Source organism: Micromys minutus, assembly GCF_963924665.1.
Source record: "Micromys minutus genome assembly, chromosome: 7".
Classification (NCBI taxonomy): Eukaryota; Metazoa; Chordata; class Mammalia; order Rodentia; family Muridae; genus Micromys; species Micromys minutus.
This window is the reverse complement of record NC_137976.1, coordinates 62,009,180-62,028,105: the sequence shown is the minus strand read 5'-3', so window position 1 is coordinate 62,028,105 and position 18,926 is coordinate 62,009,180. Positions and strand designations below refer to the sequence as shown.

The following is an 18,926-nucleotide window of genomic DNA, read 5'->3' as shown; positions in this document are numbered from 1 at the left end:
AACAGATGACCTTGAACTCCTAATCCTGCTGTTTGCACTTCCCAGATCCCAGTTGTCTACCATCCTACCCCCACGTGTGCTGCACTAGAAGCCAAAGCTGGGGCCTTGCACACGTGAGGAAAGCACTCACCCAGCCAAGCCACGGCCTCCCCGGGTACACTTTTAAGAGAACTTAGTGAATCATAAACTTAAATCATACAGACTTCTCTGGCAGGTAACATACCTCAGACTCCAGGAGTTTAAACAGGGCCTTCATTATCATGTATTATTGCTACTTTACTTGTGAGGCTGATACTTTGGATACTGTATTTAAACATGTTTCCTCATCTGTAAAGTGAAAGACTAGGCATGGTTGCTGGGGCCCATAATCCCAGCACTTGCAAAGCTGAGACGTAGGAAGGTCATGTTGTTGAGGTTATCTTGGCCTCTTACAACCCCTGTTTTTTTCTTTTTGATTGCTCTTGGTTTCTTTTTTTTTTTAAGGAACATACTTAAGCATGTGTTTCAGGTTTACTCTGTGCCCTTGACTACATTTCTGCTTCATGAAAAACTAGGGATGAGAAACTCAGTAATTGTGGTCTGCTTGAGCAAGTCAGTCACCTTCCTTCCAGCTTGAGTGTCTTGCCTGGCTACAGAATTGAGCGCTGACTCCCTAATCTCCACAGCCTGGTTCTTTTCCAGCTCTCTCCTTTAAAAACTATGTTGCACCAGACATTCCGGCCATGTCAGGTTTCTCTTTCCTTGACTAGATCTCCACCCTCCCCTGCCCCTAGTTTTGAAGGTTCCGGGCTAGAATGTTCCACTTCACCACATCCTCCATGGTCCGCTCCTCACAGTGGTTTCTTCACACTGCTGGCACTTGCACTGGCCCTCAGGAGAATCTGGGCAGCTGTGGCTGAGTCACAGATGGCTCATGGGCCAGCCAGGAGCAGAGCTGTGTTCCTTGGCATTTTTCTCAGGTCCCCTTAATGGCAGCCCTCTGTGCTAGGATGCAGACTGACTCCTGTTCTCCATCATGATACATTTTTAATTCATTCAACCAAAATTTGTTCACCCCAGCGCTCGCTCGCCCCTGCCTGGCCCCACTCCCTTCACTTTTCCCCGCACTCATGGTCATGTTATTAAAATCATCCTCAAATAGCCCGGCCGAGCTTGGAAGTGCCCTTCACATGTGCCCTTATGCAAAGCACGCTTTCTGCTACCCACTGAAGCACATGAGACCCTGTCACCCAGCCTCAGCCTGTACTTTGCCAGGCTGGAGGGAGTCCTGCTACTTCAGAGCAGGTAGTGGTTGCCTTTGTTCTGTCAGTGATTGGCTGACTGGAAGGCAGAAGCCTGTTCCTATACACACGTGCAAGTCTCCTAGCTAGTGGGCTCGCTCTTACGCAAGACCTGGGCTTAGTCGAGTCTCGAAGAAAGCATTCTTCTGAGATCCAAATAGTAGTTCCTGGTGAGTTCTGTCCCATTATTGAGCAAACAATATTTGTGCTTGAATCTCATGGGAATAGATCCTGTGTCTTTTGGAAGAAAGTTTATCTTTACGAACAAGATCCATCTGTGAACTGGGCATGTGCAGATCTGTCCACAGTGTCCACAGCTTCATTCTGAGCTGTGGTGTAGAGTAGCCAAGCTGAGTGACAGCTCAGGGTTCCTCACTCCCTGGGGAGCTCTGGAGTGGCTTCCATTCCTGACATGGGCAGCATCATAGATCGGCCCTCATCTAGGCACTGAAGGATGCTGAGTCTGAGCCGAAGAACTGGCTCCTGAAGATGTTAGTCATCAGAGGTCAAGTCTACTGGGCTCAAAGAAGCCCTGCACACCTGGGATCCAAGGAGTTCCGTGTCCTTTTTCCTTTCAAGGTTGACATCTTCAGGGTCCCACTGTGGAGAAAAGACAGAGATGGTATCTTGCTGTGGCAGACCCTTTCCAACTTTTGTAGCCCAGCCATCCCCAAGTAACAGCTCGAATCCTGGGTCTTGTGATTACAGCAAAGACAAGGGGAAGTCGGTAAGCACAAACTAGGCAGACATGTGTTCTAGGATCTAGAGAGAGAATATGGCTTTATTAATTTCAGTGGTGCTAGGGATGGATCCCAGGGCCTTGAACGTGCGAGGCAAATGTCCCACTCCGTTCCGCCTCCTGCCCTCATGCTGGTGTCACCACCCCACACAGTGTAGCTTTTAGTCACAGTCTGACAGAACAGCCACCCTGAACAGAGTAACTCTGCCTTCCTTCCCATCTCCCCCATCTCTTCCCTTACCAGTCCCTGTCCTGAAACCTTGATGAGCAACACCCACAGAAAAGAGCAGGCAAAGCTCAATTCTTCCAGCTCCTCTAAGAGCAAGCTTTATTCTCTGGAGCGTTAGTCCAGGGAGCCCTCCCCCCTCACTCAGTTACCTCCAGCACTCAATGTGTTTGCACATGGACAGCTCTGGCCTCTGCTTGGACATCTGCAATGTCACCCTCCTAGAGATGACAAGTTCTACCTTTACCCCCACATAGTTTTTCCTCTCAGCTTGAGGCTCAGTGGACTTATCTAAAGTAAGCGCTCAAAGGCCAACTCAGGGCCATGAGGATTGCTCATCGGTAAGAGCACTGGCTGCTGGTTCGGTTCCTGGTGCTTACAGTGCAGCTCACAACTATCTGTAACTCCAATACAGAGGACCTGACGCCCTCTTCTGGCCTCCTTGGGCACTGCATGCGTGTTGTGCACAGACATACAGGCAGGCAAAAATTGTCCGTACACATACAATAAAAGAAGATATTTTCTAAAAGGCTATTTCAGGTCCAGTGAGGTGGCTCAGTGGGTAAAAGGTGCTTGCCACGTCTGAAAGTGTGTTTGATCCCCAAGATCCACATGATAGAGGGGCAGAACTGATTTTCCATACGTTGTTCTCTGATCCATACGTTTGTTCTCTCTCTCTCTCTCTCTCTCTCTCTCTCTCTCTCTCTCTCTCTCTCTCTCACACACACACACACACACACACACACACATGCACACATGCACACACACGGGGGGTGTGGGGGAGAGAGAGAGAGAGGGAGGGAGGGAGGGAGGGAGAGAGAGAGAAAGAGAGAGAGAGAATATTAAAAGGACCCCTGCAGCCCTGTGTAGTTCATGCAGCTCAGCCCTCTGCGTGGTACCTGTCTGGGGTTCTGCAAACTTTCAATATAGTTGTGGTTGCAGGCTTGGCACCTTTAACCAAACTCTTTCCATACATGAAAGATTCTTCATAAAATAACTCAATGGCCCTTGGCCTCAGAGTCATGTGCCCGGTGGCAGAAGCAGGGGCCTGTTCTGTCCTCTGAGGATGGCCTGGACACCTTTTATGAATACTATTGGCAAACACAGACCTGAGTCCTAGATCGGAGACCTCATAATGTTCTGTGGTTCAACAATTCAAAAAGTACTACGCCACCAGTCCTTGGGCTGATGTCATGGGCTCTGTGGACACTGATGGTGGGGTGGACATACAGTTTGTCATCTTAACAAATCATTACAGAACTTCTTAGACACTGTGATGTTTGAAAGCCACTGCTCCGACTCCTCAAATGCCTCTTACATCATTAATGCTCAGCCTGATGGATTCGCCTGCCCATGTGCAGAAACAGCCCGACACTTTGAGCAAGTCAACCCTTTAATGTGGATTAAGCCTTAGAAGGCATTTGAAGTCTCTGACTTGGGAATCTGTAGGATAATATGCTGAGGTGCTCTGAGCAATTAAAAAAAAAAACTTAAGTTTGGATCACAAACACTCCAGAGTGCTGTGACACAGGTGGCTGTCAGGAGACATACCTGTGAGGAGACTGCCAGCTGCCTGGGGACAGAGAAAGACAGCAGCGAGTGTGTGGCTGTTTCTCGTAACCACTGCCACAGCCACGCCCCTCAGACCACTGTAGCTCACAGACCCGCCCCAACTGCGTCTCTTCGTGGTTACACATCTCTGAGCTCCTCCCTGGCTGAGCCAGTCTACTCTGAATACTCGCTGGTACAGAAAAGACTGAAAAGAGAGCACCCCAAAGCCCCACAGGTCCCCAGACGTGCCTCCTGATCTTTTTTATTTTATTTATTTATTTATGCAGTGCTGGGACTAGGCTGCTCTAGGCTTACAGCCGCCCTACACTTCTGAGCCGTATCTCTAGACTGCATTCCCTTTTCTGTTTCTAAACCAAAAAGATCTGCCATGCCCTCCATCCACGGAAATCTAACAAAAACAAACTGGAAAACAAAGCAGTGTTAGTCCCTCCCGAAAGAGACCAAGCACTTGTCCATACCTGCTCCGAGTTTAGGGCTTCCCAATACTCCTGCTGTGGGACAAAAAGAGACAGAGAACAGGTTGGACAGATGGCGCCCCTGCCACAGAACACAGCTCAGCATCAGCTCATCGGCTCAGTGAGCCGCGGAGAGACAGAGCCTTGGATGGCTGGGGGGAAGAACACAACACTCCAGCAAGCAGGAAGGCGGTCACTATTCGCAGAGTAATTAATTTAGTAAGTTAGTCAAATGATCAACAACAAAAACAAAACAACAACAACAACAAAGCAAATACCATGGTTGCTATGCAGGATTGTGGGTTCTGGGTGAAAGGATTTCCAGAGACATAATAATTACTATGATTAGAAATGACTGGTGCGAGTAGTTCTAACAATAGTAATAATAACAGTAATTCTTCTATTCATTAACTGCATAGCCGAGGTGGTCCAATGCAAACTCACAAAACTAAGAAAGAGGTGTACGTAAAGTCTCCACCTTGAAATATGGGGTTTGCCAAGCAGCTTGGACTCGTTTTCACTCAGTGTTTATTGCATGGTTGGTTCCATTCCAAGCCTCAAGTATGCCTGACTCAAGTCCCTGGAGGGGCAAGTGGAGGCTGCTCCATCTGTCTGGCTCCTCCCTCGGTGCCTGGGAGACACCGTATTTCTCACAAGAGAGAAACCTAGGCTGATGGGTTACTGTGGGTGTCTGTTAGATGAGCTAGCAGCCAATGGGTATGAAACCAAAGCTTCTACTATTCAACTCTTTTAATTAATTAATCAGTCAATTAATTTATTAATTGTGACAGAGTCTGCCTCATGTAGCTGAGGCTGGCCTCAAACTCACCACGTAGCCGAGGCTGGCCTTGATTCTCCTCCTTTTGCCTCCCAAATGCTGGGAGTGATGCTGACATGCTTGGATTGCTCAGCTTTTTAAGTGTTTATAAAGTTTCAGTCACCCACAAAAGCAAGGAATGAATGCCAGGGAGGGAGCCTGCTCCCCAATCTCCTGACTTGCTTGGTATTTTAAAGTAAATCACTTGATTGCAAATTAGCATGTTTCCGAAGATAAGTCCTAATTATAACCTCATGACTAAACCTAATTCTATCTCCAAGGAGCCCCAGCTAAGCTCTGCAGAATCCTTAACCTCTGTCTCATTTTGCAGGGAGTGGGTACTTACCATGAAGCCCAGGGCCTTGAACATGTTAAGCCTGGATTTTTATTGTAGCCCAGGCTGGCCTTGACTGTGCAGCACTCCCAAGAGCTGCGAGTTTTAGATGTGAGACACCAAACTTGGCCCAAGCATCACTAGTTCTACCAGAGCTACACCCTGAGCTGCCATTTCCCCAATCAATTAATCAATCAATTTTGTTTGGCTCTCAGTATATAGCAGAAGCCGGCATGAAATGTGTCATCCTCCTGTATCAGCTTCCCCAGTGCTGGGACTATGGGCAAGTGCCACCTCTTCGTTTTTAAGCTGAAATTTATATATACATATCATATTGTACTTAATTATATATAAAATATATAATGATACATGATTATATTACATAATTTATAGTTTATAAAATATATTACATGTGAATATATACTACATTTGTATAAATTTATATTATATAATCGTTGCTCATATTTGTCCCTTCCTACCTTCCCCTGCCTCCTCCCTGCTCGCCCTTTCTTTTTCCTAGGAGGAAAGGAAGCATTATTCAGAAGCAAAGTGACAGTGCAGACAGTTACAACTGGGCAGTGGCTCCCAGGATGAAAGCACTCAGCCACGTCCATCTTTTTAAGCAGTTCTGCTGGGGAAGCAAATGTGGAAAATATTCATAAGAAGGGGTACAGATTATTAAACAGATGTAAAGTAGGGTGTAAGAGAATACTTCATAACTTCAAATTGTGCCGGGAATAAGAAGAGAAGCTAAATTCCAAAGCACTTTGCTTTTCCTTAGAAAATACAGACATTCGTGCAAAACCTAAGCGGCGATTTGCCACGTTACAGTTAGGATGCACTTGTTTCTTTAAGGAATGTTTCAGAGTGCCGTGTGCTGCCCTGGACCGGATCCAGCTGGTGGAAAACTGCTGAGATCCAAACAGAGCCGCGGGTCCAGCTGGTAGAAACCGACGGAGTTCATTTCTTAGCTTTGCTAAATGTAGCACGTTATGTAAGTTGAGGATAGAGCAGCTGGGCAAAGGGCAAACGGAAAATCGGTACTCATTTTGAAAAAATTCTGTACATCCAAAATTATTCCAAAATGAAAAGTTTATTTTAAGCCAAGCAAACCAGTAAGTATACTTGAGTCTCCCAGCTGAGCTGAAGTGAAATATATATAAACAGGTTTTCCAAGCCGCCAACACCAGGGACAGCTTGAGAGTGAGGGAGAGCGCCCTCTGCTGGAAAGAGTAATTAGGGTCTGTTGTTATTAATTTAACAGTCTTTGTGTAGACTAACCTCGGACCAGCACCCCTCCTTTCCACCTTCAGCCCAAGGATGCACCACCACACCTGGCTTTCAAGTTATTATTTTAAGCCACTGACGACAGCATCCCTAGAAGCTCACTCAATTCAAATCTTTGTGATGAGTGCTCTTCTTCCAAAAGACTAACAGTAAATAAACGTTTTAGGTCTTTCTCTGTTTCAAGAACCAAACCAAACCAAACAAACATGCTTTGTTTGTTTCTCACAGAAAAATTTCAAGAGACATCATCCCAGCTGGCGCTAGGGAGGTGGTGATCAGGAGGGTCTGAAGTTTTCAAGGTCACCCCTCATCTACGTATTGACTTGAAGCTAGCCTGGGTTACTTAAGACTCTATCCGAAAACTATACACACACCTGGGACTGGAGAGAGGGCACAGCAGTTAAGAGCACTGGCTTCTGTGGAGAGATGGCTCACAGCCATCTGGAAAGTTCTGGTTCCAGGAGATACAGTGCCCTTTTCTGGCCTCCTCGGGCACTGCCTGCATGTGGCACACAGACATGCATGCAGGAAACCCTCGTATGCATACAGTAAAAACACAAATCTTAAAGTACACACACACCCGCACACACAATGTTCTATATTCTATCTTTGTTTCTGAACAGTTGTTGAACAGCCTTCTGAGAACGATTATCACAGTATATACTATTTCTACTGCAAGAAGATCAAATTGTGCAAATACCTTTTCTCTTTTACACTCAATAAACATCTCCACAGTCTTTTTACCCTTTGGGACAGGATCCTGACATGTTTGTCATTCAAGCCAGCCTCCAGCTCCCAGGGACTGGACTCCAGGTGTTGCCACCACACCCGGCTCCACACATTTCTTCAGTCATTTTCAAGGCCACAACTGTGTCCCCCCTGTGAACCATAGCACAGAGTTTCCAGTCACGAGCTTTCTACAGCATGTTTTCCCATGCTTCTGAAATCAAGAAGCATGCACTAGTTTTTTTTTTTCTACACAGCATGTGGCAATATTTCTTTTATTCCTGAGGAAGTGGAGGGTGGCTAAGCATTGAGGAAATAAGGTCACATTCTAAGCTTAAGACATACTGTGGGAACTGGAGCATTAGGACCGTCTGCCAACAACTTCCTCTCATGTAGGAAGACGTGATTGGTCCCAAGACAGGGAAGGTAAGATGGACCTGACAGGGGTCATTTCTAGACTGGCCATAGAGAGATAAAATAGGTTCATCTCCCCTAGATTATATTAAATGGATTTCCCTTTTTGCCTCTTGCAAACCTTAAAATCCTACAACATATTTCCCCAAACCCTCAATCTTTCTGTTTCTGTACTGTTATGTTTGTTGCTGGGGACTGAACTCAAGGTCCTGACTAGCCTACAAAAGCCACGTCAGATCTATGTCTTTTTAAAACTCATATACTATTCTTGACTGTGGTGGCTTAAATAAGAACAGTCCCTATTGGTTCATATATTTGAATGCTTGGTGGAACTGTTTGGAAAGGATGAGGAGGAGTGGCCTCATTGGAGGTGTGGCATGAGGATTGGGCTTCTGTTTCCCTCTTGTGCTTGTGCCTCTCAATGTGAGCTCTCAGCTGCTGCTCCACACAGGCCAGTCTGCCTGCTGCCATGGTCATAGTATCTCATTACAGCAATAGAAGAGACAAAGGCCACAAAGGAATAACCAGTTACATAGCACTTACCCTGGAGCAGCTGGCGGTACAGTCCTTCCTCTCTGACTGCCTCACATTCCCTGCCCTGCCCTGCCTTCCTGGGCTGTGACAGAGGAAAAAAGGATCTGCAGCCTGGAACAGTCCATAGGACATGAAGTGCTCTATGCAAGGGAAAGGCTTTCCAGCAAGACCTGACTGCTCTGGGTGGTCTGCCTGGCAGACTTCTCCAACAGGTGCTAGAAAGGAGAAAGCAAACCTCAGCCCACAGTGGATGAACTTCCTTTGTGAGGATGTCACAGCTTCTTCAGAAACATGCTATGGTAGGAAGGAAAGAGCCATCTGGAGGGGGTTGCAGAGCTAGACGCTAGTCGTACCGATACACAGATACCTCGGAGTAAAGAGAGAGATGCTGCACAGGGACATGTTCAAGAGAATTTGCAAGCAGTGTGGCTGTTCAAATGCTCCTCTGCTCTGCTCAAAGTCAACTCACAGCTTCTGGGATTTGAGCCACAGGAACAGAAAAGTTCTAGAGCAGGTGGGTGTGTGCATAGTGGGCTGTGTGCGCACGCACGTTTGTACACGTGCATGCGTGCGCGCGTGTGTGTGTGTGTGTGTGTGTGCATGTGTCAGCATGTGTCAGCATGTCTAGGCTGTCACCGATACAACAATTATCAAGGACACCGAATCTCTTGGCTGGTGGTTTGACCGCTAAGCTTTCCTGAAGGAAGTCTTGCTAGTTTGGAAAACTGGCTGTCTTAGTTACGGTTTTATTGCTGTGGAGAGACGCCATGACCACAGCAACTCTTATAAAGGAAAACATTTACTTGGAGCTGCCTTGTAGTTCAGAGGTTTAGTCCATTGTCATCATGGTGGGAAGCATGGCAGCACTGGGGCAGACAATGTTGGAGAAGGAGCCAAGCATTCTACATCTAGATCTGCAGGCAGCAGGAAAAGAGAGACACTGGGCCTGGCTTGAATACCTGAAACCTCAAAGTTTCTCTCACACTTCCTCCAACAAGACCACACCCACTCCAACAAGACCACACCTTCTAACGAGCCATTCCCTATGAGCCTATGGGAGCTGTTTTCACTATATATATATTTAAAAAAACACCACACTGGCAGAGTAAACAATCTTTGCCACCTCTTCCAGCCATACACCTTTACAGCTATACACCATGATCTCTTCCAGCTATAATACTGATTTCTTCTACCTTTGCATCAGGGGTCTCCATTGTGTGGAAGGGGTGGGGGAGGCTCAGGAGTGTTCTACAGCATCAGGACTCCTTCACATTCAACCTTGGCTGGGGCTTTTTGCCTTCCCATTATCTCTGATCTGAGGGCAGGCCCAGTGCTTCCAGATGGCACTACAGTGTGTCACTGCCCTTGTACCTTGTACTCAATGGGTCCCATGAGTAATGTGTGGATTCACGGTCTTTCTTCCCCCTGAAAATGCTGAAAGTCTACAAAGACCATGCGAATGCCCTTTCTGGATGGCCGTCAGTCATAAGAACGTTTGAAAATTGGTCATCTGCTCCCCTGAGCAGTCTTCTTTAGTGCCACACTAAAGACACGCGAATATGAGTTTCTACACATCCTGGCTAGTTTTATATCAACTTAACAGGATCTAGAGTCATCTGAGAGGAGGGGCCCTCAATTGAGATGTCTCTATAAGATCAGGCAGTAGGCAAGTCTGTAGGGCATTTTCTTATTAGTGATTGATGGGAGAGGGCCCAGCCTACTGTTGGTGGGACCACTCCTGGGCTAGTAGTCCTGGGCTAATAGTTCTATAAGAAAGCAGGCTGAGAAAGCCCTGGGGAGCAAGCCAGTAAGCAGCGCCCCTCCATGGCCTCTGCATCAGTTCCTGCCTCCAGGTTCCTGCCCAGTATGAGTTCCTGACTTGACTTCTCTCAGTGGATCGTGATTCAGGATATGTAAGCCAAAGAAACCCTTTTCCTCCCCAGGTTGCTTTTGGTCACGGTGTTTCGTCACAGCCATAGGAAGGTGACTAAGCACTGTGGTTTTTCCAGGGGAGTGTCCATGGCGTGTGTAGTCTTGTTGGCCTCGTGCCTTCTGCCCTCACTGGGACTCATGGAGATGCCAGTGCTTCATCCTGAGCTGGACAAGACACCAAGTGAGGACAGAGGCAGAATGCACGTGAGTAGAAGGACTGGGGCAGAAGCCAGTCTTCTTATCTATGCAAGAGCACAGGCGGAACAGCCCTGGTCCTGCCAACGCTGTCAGGGACCAGCTCTGCCAGCACGGCAGTGAACAAAGCAGGCTTCAGAGCTTATGGCACCAGGTTCGAATCTCAGCCTCCTCTTCCTTTTCTTTTTGACTCCAGCTACCACTGCTGGCCATGGCTGGGATTACGGTTGGGAGACACCATGCCTAGCTTTTTCTAATGTTTCTTCAAGCTAACGAAACTCACCTAGCTAGCCTCTTTGGGGCTATCTGAGATCAACGGTACCTGGAAAGTATTTCCTAGACCCTGCCAGCGCCTTGCACAAGACACACGCACAGTCACAATGAGCACGCTCTGCCATTCTGATGGACAGGGTGAGCTGGAATACTGTGAATGCAAAATGTGTTTGAAGCATCCCTCATTTCACGTCCCCAAATGCATGATGGGAAGTCACACACCCCTCAAGAATCTAAAACCACTCTGTGAAAATTAGGGAAATGCCAGCAGTGGTGACGCATACCTTTAATCCTGGGAGGAGGCAAAGGCAGGCTGATCTCTGTGAGTTTGAGGCCAGCCTGGTCTACAGAGTGAGTTCCAGGACAGCCAGGGCTACACTGAGAAACCCTGTCTCAAACAAACAAATACAAACAAAAACAGAAGGAAGGAAAGAAGGAGGAAGAGAGGGAGGAGGAAGGGAGGAAGGAAGGAAGGAAGAAAGGAGGGAAGGAAGGAAGGACGGACATTGGTAAAGGTGACAGGAACTGAGTATCTCCTTGGCCCACAGGCCTAGACAGTGGCGTGTAGAAGCACCCACTCTCTCTCATCTAAGGGGTCCCGCAGGAGCACACGTGGGCAGTGACAGATTCAGGCTATAGAGATCAGGGAAGAACACGGAGACACATTCCGGGCACAGGCAGCCCAGGAGGGAGGAGGGATGACACCCCCCCCCATGTTTCCATCTTTCAGGCAAGAGTTCCAAAGGCATACGCAGCAAATCCGAGTCACCATAGCCAAGAGGCGCTCACTGTAGCTGCCTGTGGGCAGGCTCAGGCCTGTCCCTCTGTCTGCATGTATTTTTCCCTCCAACGCCCACGCTCAGAAAATGTTTGCTGAATGACTGAGCGGCTGCCGAGGTGAGGTATAGTTACACCACTGACTAACAGACACCTCCTGATCTCACTTAATAGCAAACAAACCAAGAAATTCGAGGAACAAGGTTTTCAGAACCAACGGCTCTGAGGACGGGAGCGTCCATTAGTGGGCCTGGTGCGTGATCTGAATTTCCTTCTTTCTCCTCTTCATGCCTTCCAGAATTTCTGCCCCTCCCACCCCCCCCCCCAATGTATAACATTTAGTGGGTTATACTTACTAATTTATTTAAGCTTTTAAGGTTAGTTCTTGTTGTATTTCTCAAGCTGGTCTTAACCCTGGGCCTCGGTTTCCCAGGTAGTTGGTATCATGGGCATATGATAGCAATTTTGCTTGATTTTTTGAGACAAGGTCTCACAGTAGCCCAGACTAACCTGAAATTCACAATATAGTCCCAGCTGGCCTTGAACTCATTATGATCCTCCTGTCTCAGCCTCCTGAATGCTGAGATTTTAGGATTGAGCCACCAGACCCTTTTTTTTAAAAAAAACTACTTTTGAAAATAGAAATGTAGGCGAGGCATGGTGGCACATACCTATAATCTCAGCACTTGGGAGGCAGAGGCAGGAGGGTTGCTTCAAGTTCAAGGCCCATACCTAGCAAGTGCTGGGGCCAAGCAAGACTACATTGTGAGTGACTGTCTCGAAAACAAAACCAACCAAACAAAAACCCACACTGTAAGCTGCCAGTAAGGCAGATGGAGACCTGGAGACAGTCATGACGCCTGTGTGTTAACTGCTATGGGAGCTCCCAGACCTGCCTGACCCGACAGTGGAGGAGTCCCACGTTCACTGTCTCTGTATAGGACCTTGGCAGTTGTGCCATTGGCTGTGTGTGGTAAAGGGTGTGAAGCAGGAACGGGAATCCTGAGCCGGAGCATCTGAGCTTCTAGACCTTAATGCTTTAGTGTGTGCAGAAGTAGCCAGAGCCATGTGCTTAGTTTGCACTCTTAGAATTTACACATGTTTACGCTTTTGTTGTGTTCTGAGACAGGGTCTTACTGTGTAATCCAGGTCAGTCTTGAGCTTTCAGTGAGCACCCAGCTTGGCCTCCTGGGTGCTGCAGTGACAGGTATGAGACACCAAACCAGCGGGGATGTGTGTACCTTTGATTTGTTTGTTTGTTTGTTTCTCTGTGTAGCCCTGGCTGTCCTGAAACTCCATCTGTAGACCAGGCTGGCCTTAGACTCATAGAGATCCACCTGTCTCTGCTACCCAAATGCTGGGATTAAAGTTGTGCATCCAACCATGGCCTGGCTGGATGCATATATATATTTTAAAGATTCCACTTATTGTATGAGTACACTGTAGCTGTCTTCAGACACACCAGAAGAGGGCATCAGATCCCACTACCATCTGTAGTGAGCCACCATGTGGTTGCTGGGAATTGAACTCAGGACCTCTGGAAGAGCAGTCAGTGCTCTTAACCACTGAGCCATCTCTCCAGCCCCTGGATGTACATGCTTTTAAGTGATAGATTTCTTTAAAAAGTGAGACTATAAATGAGAGGAAGACTAAAGACCACGGAAGAGAGGAACCGCCAGGACCAGCTGCAAGGGCAGGCTCCCACCATGCTGGAGACCGCTGCCCCCTAGTGCCGGAGCAAAATGCCTTCATTTCCAGAGAGTGACCATTCTCCTACCCCTCCCCCACGGGCCCTCAGTCACTGCTTCGCCCTGACCTTGCTCTGTAGTCCCTTTAGCCACAGGCCTCAGTGGAGTCTGCCGGCTCCAGGCTTCTGCGTGTCTCACACGTTCTGAGACTCAAGTTAGGAATACAGCCTCAACAGCTGTGCAAGTCCTAACTTCAACCCAGCTGCTGAGGGTGTGAGGGACAGATGAACACCAAGTGACACACCTGTGGCAGTTGGGCAGGAAAATGGGCATCAGGGGGAGGGGGCCTCTGGTCCTGAGGGGGAGGGTCACACAAGCCTGCCTCTGGATAAAATTCTGACCCGTGGAAATGGGGCCAAAGGGGACCCCAGGAAGAAAGGTCCAGAGGCCTAGGACAGAAGAGAAAATGCCCAGGAAAGAATGCTAGATAGATATAAGCAGAGAGGGCACAGTACACTGGCTGGAAATGCCTGGAAAACCACACTAAGGACCTGGTTATACCCTTCAGTCAGAACTTCTGAGGTCTGGAATTTCTGAGACCTGTATAAGTCTGACTAATTTTCAGACTCTGGGTAGATAATGATTACTTGGCCAAATAAGGACATTAAAAGTCAAACCACACCTGAACCACCGATCAACATTACGTACTGTTTACTATCATCTTTTCACAGATGGGATTTCAACACGCAGAAGGCTGGGACACAAAACTCAGTTATTCCCTCACCAAAAAATGCCAGACAGCATCCTTCTCTGACATACGTGTGAGCCTGTGCTGCCCTTGATCTCCTCTGTCCTCAGACAAACGGAAACTCCCTTGCTGAATGGGGTTGAATGGGGCTGGGTGGGTTCTCAGAGTGACGTGACACATTGTAGTTTGTGCATCTCCAATGTGATGTACATTTTGTTTAGAAACAAAGAAAATGGAGGCTGGGCTGCTGCTTCCCATGGGTCCTGCCTGCACGGCACCAGCATTACAGGCCTCTGTTCTGTGTGGGTAAAGGAACTTTTTAACGGTCAAATGGGCCGGGGAACACTGGTACCAAGCTTCCTGCCTTCCTTTCTCCTTCCCTCCCTCGTTCCTTTCTAACATGTTCTTATATAGCCTAGGCTGGATTTGAACTCATGATCCTCATGACTCAGCCACATGAGTCAGGACTTATTTAGGCATTACGGCCTAAACCATTAATCCTAAAGTATAACACTGAAGCTTTTAAGAGATCTATTACTCACGCTTTCTGTTTTTCTGTAAGGAGGACCTGAATGTGCACGCTGTCTGTGAGACCCAATACTCAGCGTTCCCCTGAGCAGCCCAACCATGAAACTGTTTGCGTCCATGCAGAGAGCTTCATTCATGATTAGCAGTTTCCAGGTTAGTAAGGCAGGATTACAAAGCAGCTCAACGTCAAGGAGGCCCCAGGAGGTGTCGGTAGGTGACACACCCATCACCCACCCCGAAGGCAGGCCCTGTACCTCCAGGTCGGAGTTGATAGAGGACACCTCGGAGGAGCTGCTGGAAGACACTCTGGCCTGGATGACCTGGATGGGCGGGTAGGAGGGAGGCTCCTGCAGGGAGGCATCTCCAGTGCTTGTCTGTCCATCACCTGGCAGCCTGGTGGCGCTGCAGCCTGCCTGCAAGGAGTGAAGGAACCGGTGGGCAGTGGAACTGGGTTTACTTCATTTCTCAACATTCACAGCATCCATGCATGTCGGTGTTCCACAGGCACAAATGTGTAGGATGCTGTGTCCCCTGGAGCATCAAGGGTTCCCTGTGGTCCTTCCGGACATTCCACACGGACACACTCAAGTGCACACACATGTGAATTCCCCCTGCTTCCACGAACAGTAGCACACTCTATAGTCTCTTACAGGTTTGATTTTCACTTATGTGTCTTAGACGTGTTTCTATGCGATAAGCTCTTGGGGGTTCTTAGGAGGAGCATTACAGATGTGCACAGGGCATTAAGCCAGCCCCTTACTGAAGGGATTTGAAATCTCTTGTTTTTCTAGTCTATACTGACCGCGGTAGGTGTTACCAGTACAGTGGTTTGAACGAGATGTTCCTCATAGTCTCAGGCATTTGAATACCCAGTTCCTAGTTGGCGACCCTGGGCAGTTTAGGAGGGGAGGAAGTACATCGGTGGGGGTGAACTTTGATGGTTTAAGATTCCTGCTATTGTTACTTTTTTTCTTCTCCACCTTGGGTTTGCAGGTCCAGGTGTGAGCCCTCAGTTTCCCGTGGCCAGCTCCAGCTATGGAGTCTGCCACCTCTGCCCTTACCATTGTGGATCTGGAAGCCTAAATCCTTCCTTCTCTAGTTCGCACTGGTCCTGGTGTTTTCTTGGAGCAGTAAGTAACAAACACAGCCAGACATCTGAAATTTCAGGGTACGCAGAGAATTGCTAGAAATTTCTGGATTGGGGGGGGGGGTCTATTTGTAACCTTGACAGCTATTGCTCAAAACACATGCCACTGAGGCTTTATCAACTCGCACCAGAGCGGCATTCGACAGAGTGGTGGGGGAACCGGGAGACGCAGGAGGATGTTTGCGACCGGATCTGTTATCTATCTTCAACCTACTAGCCTATGCTTCCAGAAGAGGCCTCTGGAGAATCCTCGGAGATCAAGAAAGTACCATCTACTGGACTTTCAGAGCCATGCAACCTTCTGGGCTTTGGCCAGGGTTGGGAGAATGTCTTCCATCCCAGAACTCGGGGAGTGGAGGCAGGAGGACCAGGAGCTCCAGGTCTGCTCAGCTGCATAGTGAATTACAGGACAGAGGGGTTACAAGAGACTCTTTGAATAGCAACAACAGTAACGAAAAGGAAAGCAAAGGGTCCAGGTGGTGCAGCTGGTAGGATACACTAAAGAAGTGGAGAGAGGATTATGAGTTCAAGGCCAGCCTGGGCTATATACTTTGGGTCTGACAACATGGCTCAAACGGTGTTTGCCACCAAGCCTGATGACCTGAGTTTGACCCCCAGAACCCAATGGTAAAATGACAGAATTGACCCTTTATGTCATGTGCATGACAATGACCCAACGCATACAGCCCACACCTAAGTTTTCTGGAAGGTCATCTGCTAACTGACTTCGTCACATCTCCGTAGGAGACTTGTCCTCTTTAGGTCTTAGTTTCCCAGCCAATCAAAGAGGGTGGTGATCACAGCAATGGCGAAGGGTCATAATGTAAGCGCCCTTACCCCGAATACCCCGAATACCCCGAATACCGAGGGTTCAGCCCCAGGGGGACGTCGTGTAGCATATTCTACACGGGTCGGTGGGGCAGGTGGAGAAAGTCCACAAAGAAACAGAGGTGGGGTTCTGGATGCAGCCCTGGAACATAGGAAAGGGCACCGTGCTGCCCTCAGAAGGGAGCGGAAACAGAACCGTGGGTGAATGGGGAGGGAGGTAGCTCCTAGGCAACAGAATAAAGCCTATAATCTCCCAGGGTGAGTTACACCCGAATCAACGGATGAACACGGGTTTTCCAGCGCCCCCGTTGAGGGTGGAGCTGTTGGCCTTCATGGCCATGGCCCCTCTGCCCATCTCCAGGCTGTCCTGGATCTCTTGCGTCCTAGCTCTAACACTGGCAAGCCATGTAACCTTGAACAGTTACTGAAGTCCCTTCCCCTGCTCATCCCCTCCCCCCCGCGCCCAACACTGTTTCCTAGGCTGTAAAATGAGAAAAATACGTAAAGGGGTCAGAGCTGAATTTAGTCTATGGCAAGGGCTTGGGCCAGTGTCGCAGCTCATAATAAAGACCAAGTAAATAAATACTGTTGTGACGTTTCTGTCAAGCCCGCTTCAGGGCAGCGCCAGCTGGACAGCCAGTATCTCAGAAGGGCCTCTCGCCCCCTGGTGGACACAAGTGGAAGAGGCTGGGTGAAGCTCGCGGGTGGGTGGGCTTCCGTAGGGGAAAATGAGGAGCTGGGAAGGGTGGTTCCCTAGTATCGACCACTCGACACTGAGGCATGAGGTGGCTGAACACAATTCTACGCTACTTTTTTGTGTGTCTGTGTGTGTTCTGGGGGTGGAACCCAGGACTTCGGGTACACGCTAAGCAAGCAATAAGCCAATCACAATCCAGATCCCAGGCCAGAAAAAGCTTCTGAAACTTTTTCTTCTCATAAGTGCTGTGATTTAAAATCATCGATCCTAGCTGGGCGCTGCTGTGTGGATGTTGTAAGTGGGGGACACTATGTGGTGCATCGGGGCATCTGGGAACGGAAGTTAGGGGAGAGGAACAGATGCTCGAGAGTCAGTGTGAGGGAGGACCAGGCAGCAGAACTGGGATCTGCAGGAGCACACCAAGAGGAGGGAGCACTCCCTGTCAGGGTGGAGGCAAGCTAACAAGCCTTTGCACTAACAAGCCCTTAGTGTAAAGTGGCAGAAAACAGTGTTGGGGGCCACAGAATCAGCACCGGGGGCCAAGTTTGAAGTCACTTGGAAGCCCCTTAGAAGTCACCGATGACCCGGCCAAAAAATCTTAGAATAGTGGGATAAGGGGGTGAACTGCCTGTAATCTCTTCCCCAACCTTCTTCCCCTTGAGGATCCAGAAGGTAAGTAGTCCCTTCCTCAACTCTACTTACCACCTTTGGCTTCCCTGTTTACCTCAGCCTCAGCCCAAAGTCTCACCTCCTCTTTTCAAGACCACATTGCTTCTATCGACTTCTGCCTGCCTATCTTCTGCCTAGTGATGCTTCCAACATGCACAGGTGACCTTGAGCTTAGCCCCGAAGCCTCCCATTCAGTCTCTAGATATTACAGCCGATCCTATTTTTGTCTCTTCTTCATCTTTCACACGCAATGCATTCTGGGAGGAGCCAAAACATGTCTCTTTTATATATAGATTATTTTAAAGACAAGTAAAAGCCAAACAGGACAGACTCTTTGCCATCTTATAACTGCCCCAAAGTACAGTCATTCCTCAGAGCTGAGGGTACCCCTTTGGGACTCCCATGGATACAGAAACCTAGGACTCTCAAGTCTCTTGTGTAGAATGGTGTGAATTTAGAGGATCTCTGTGAGTTCCAGGTAGTCTGGTCTACCTGACAAGTTTCAGGCCAGCTACAGAGGTTACACAGTAGGAGTCCCCCACCCCCCAAGGGAGAAAAACCACAAAAACAAAATAGTAAGATGAATAACAACTTAAACTTCAAATGGACAAAAGCCCTGAGGTAAGATCTGAACCTGAAATTATTCAAGGAAAATGTAGGTAAAATACTTTAAAATATAGCACAGGCATACATTTTCTGAACAGGACGCCTACATTTTCTTTTCAGGGGTTGATAATTGGAACCTCATGAAGTTAAAAAGTGTTTGAACTGCAAAGGAGATAGTTAACCAAGTAAAGAGACGGCCTACTGAGGGGGAAAAAATCTTTGCTAGTTGACATTGCTATCTAGAATATATCATGATATTAACAATCTATACATATGGCATATACACATAAAATATACAAAGATCTGAAAAAACTAAACGACAAGAGATTAATCATCTCAATTAATAAATATTCTAATGAAATGTGCAGTCTACAAAAGATGAAATATAAGTGATCGATAAACATACAAGGAGGTGTTCAATATCAGAGGAATCTTAATTTAAAACTATATTGGA

At 48.0% G+C, this 18,926-nt stretch overlaps 1 protein-coding gene across 3 annotated transcripts in view; it reads right to left on the bottom strand.

Moving 5' to 3' along the window:
- Positions 1 to 1,100: 1,100 nt before the first annotated feature.
- The window catches only part of TMEM44 (transmembrane protein 44), a 32,804-nt gene continuing 14,978 nt past the window's right edge, over positions 1,101 to 18,926 (bottom strand). The window contains exons 9-11 of one of the 3 annotated variants that reach the window (XM_080918812.1): positions 14,780 to 14,938; positions 4,276 to 4,308; positions 1,101 to 1,880 (exon numbers count right to left, since the gene is read on the bottom strand). In XM_080918812.1, coding sequence (XP_080774938.1) covers positions 1,773 to 1,880; positions 4,276 to 4,308; positions 14,780 to 14,938 — 300 coding nt within the window. In that variant the 3' untranslated portion in view covers positions 1,101 to 1,772. The remainder of the gene's footprint in view (positions 1,881 to 4,275; positions 4,309 to 14,779; positions 14,939 to 18,926) is intronic. The other 2 variants (XM_080918813.1, XM_080918814.1) reach the window with 2 other exon arrangements.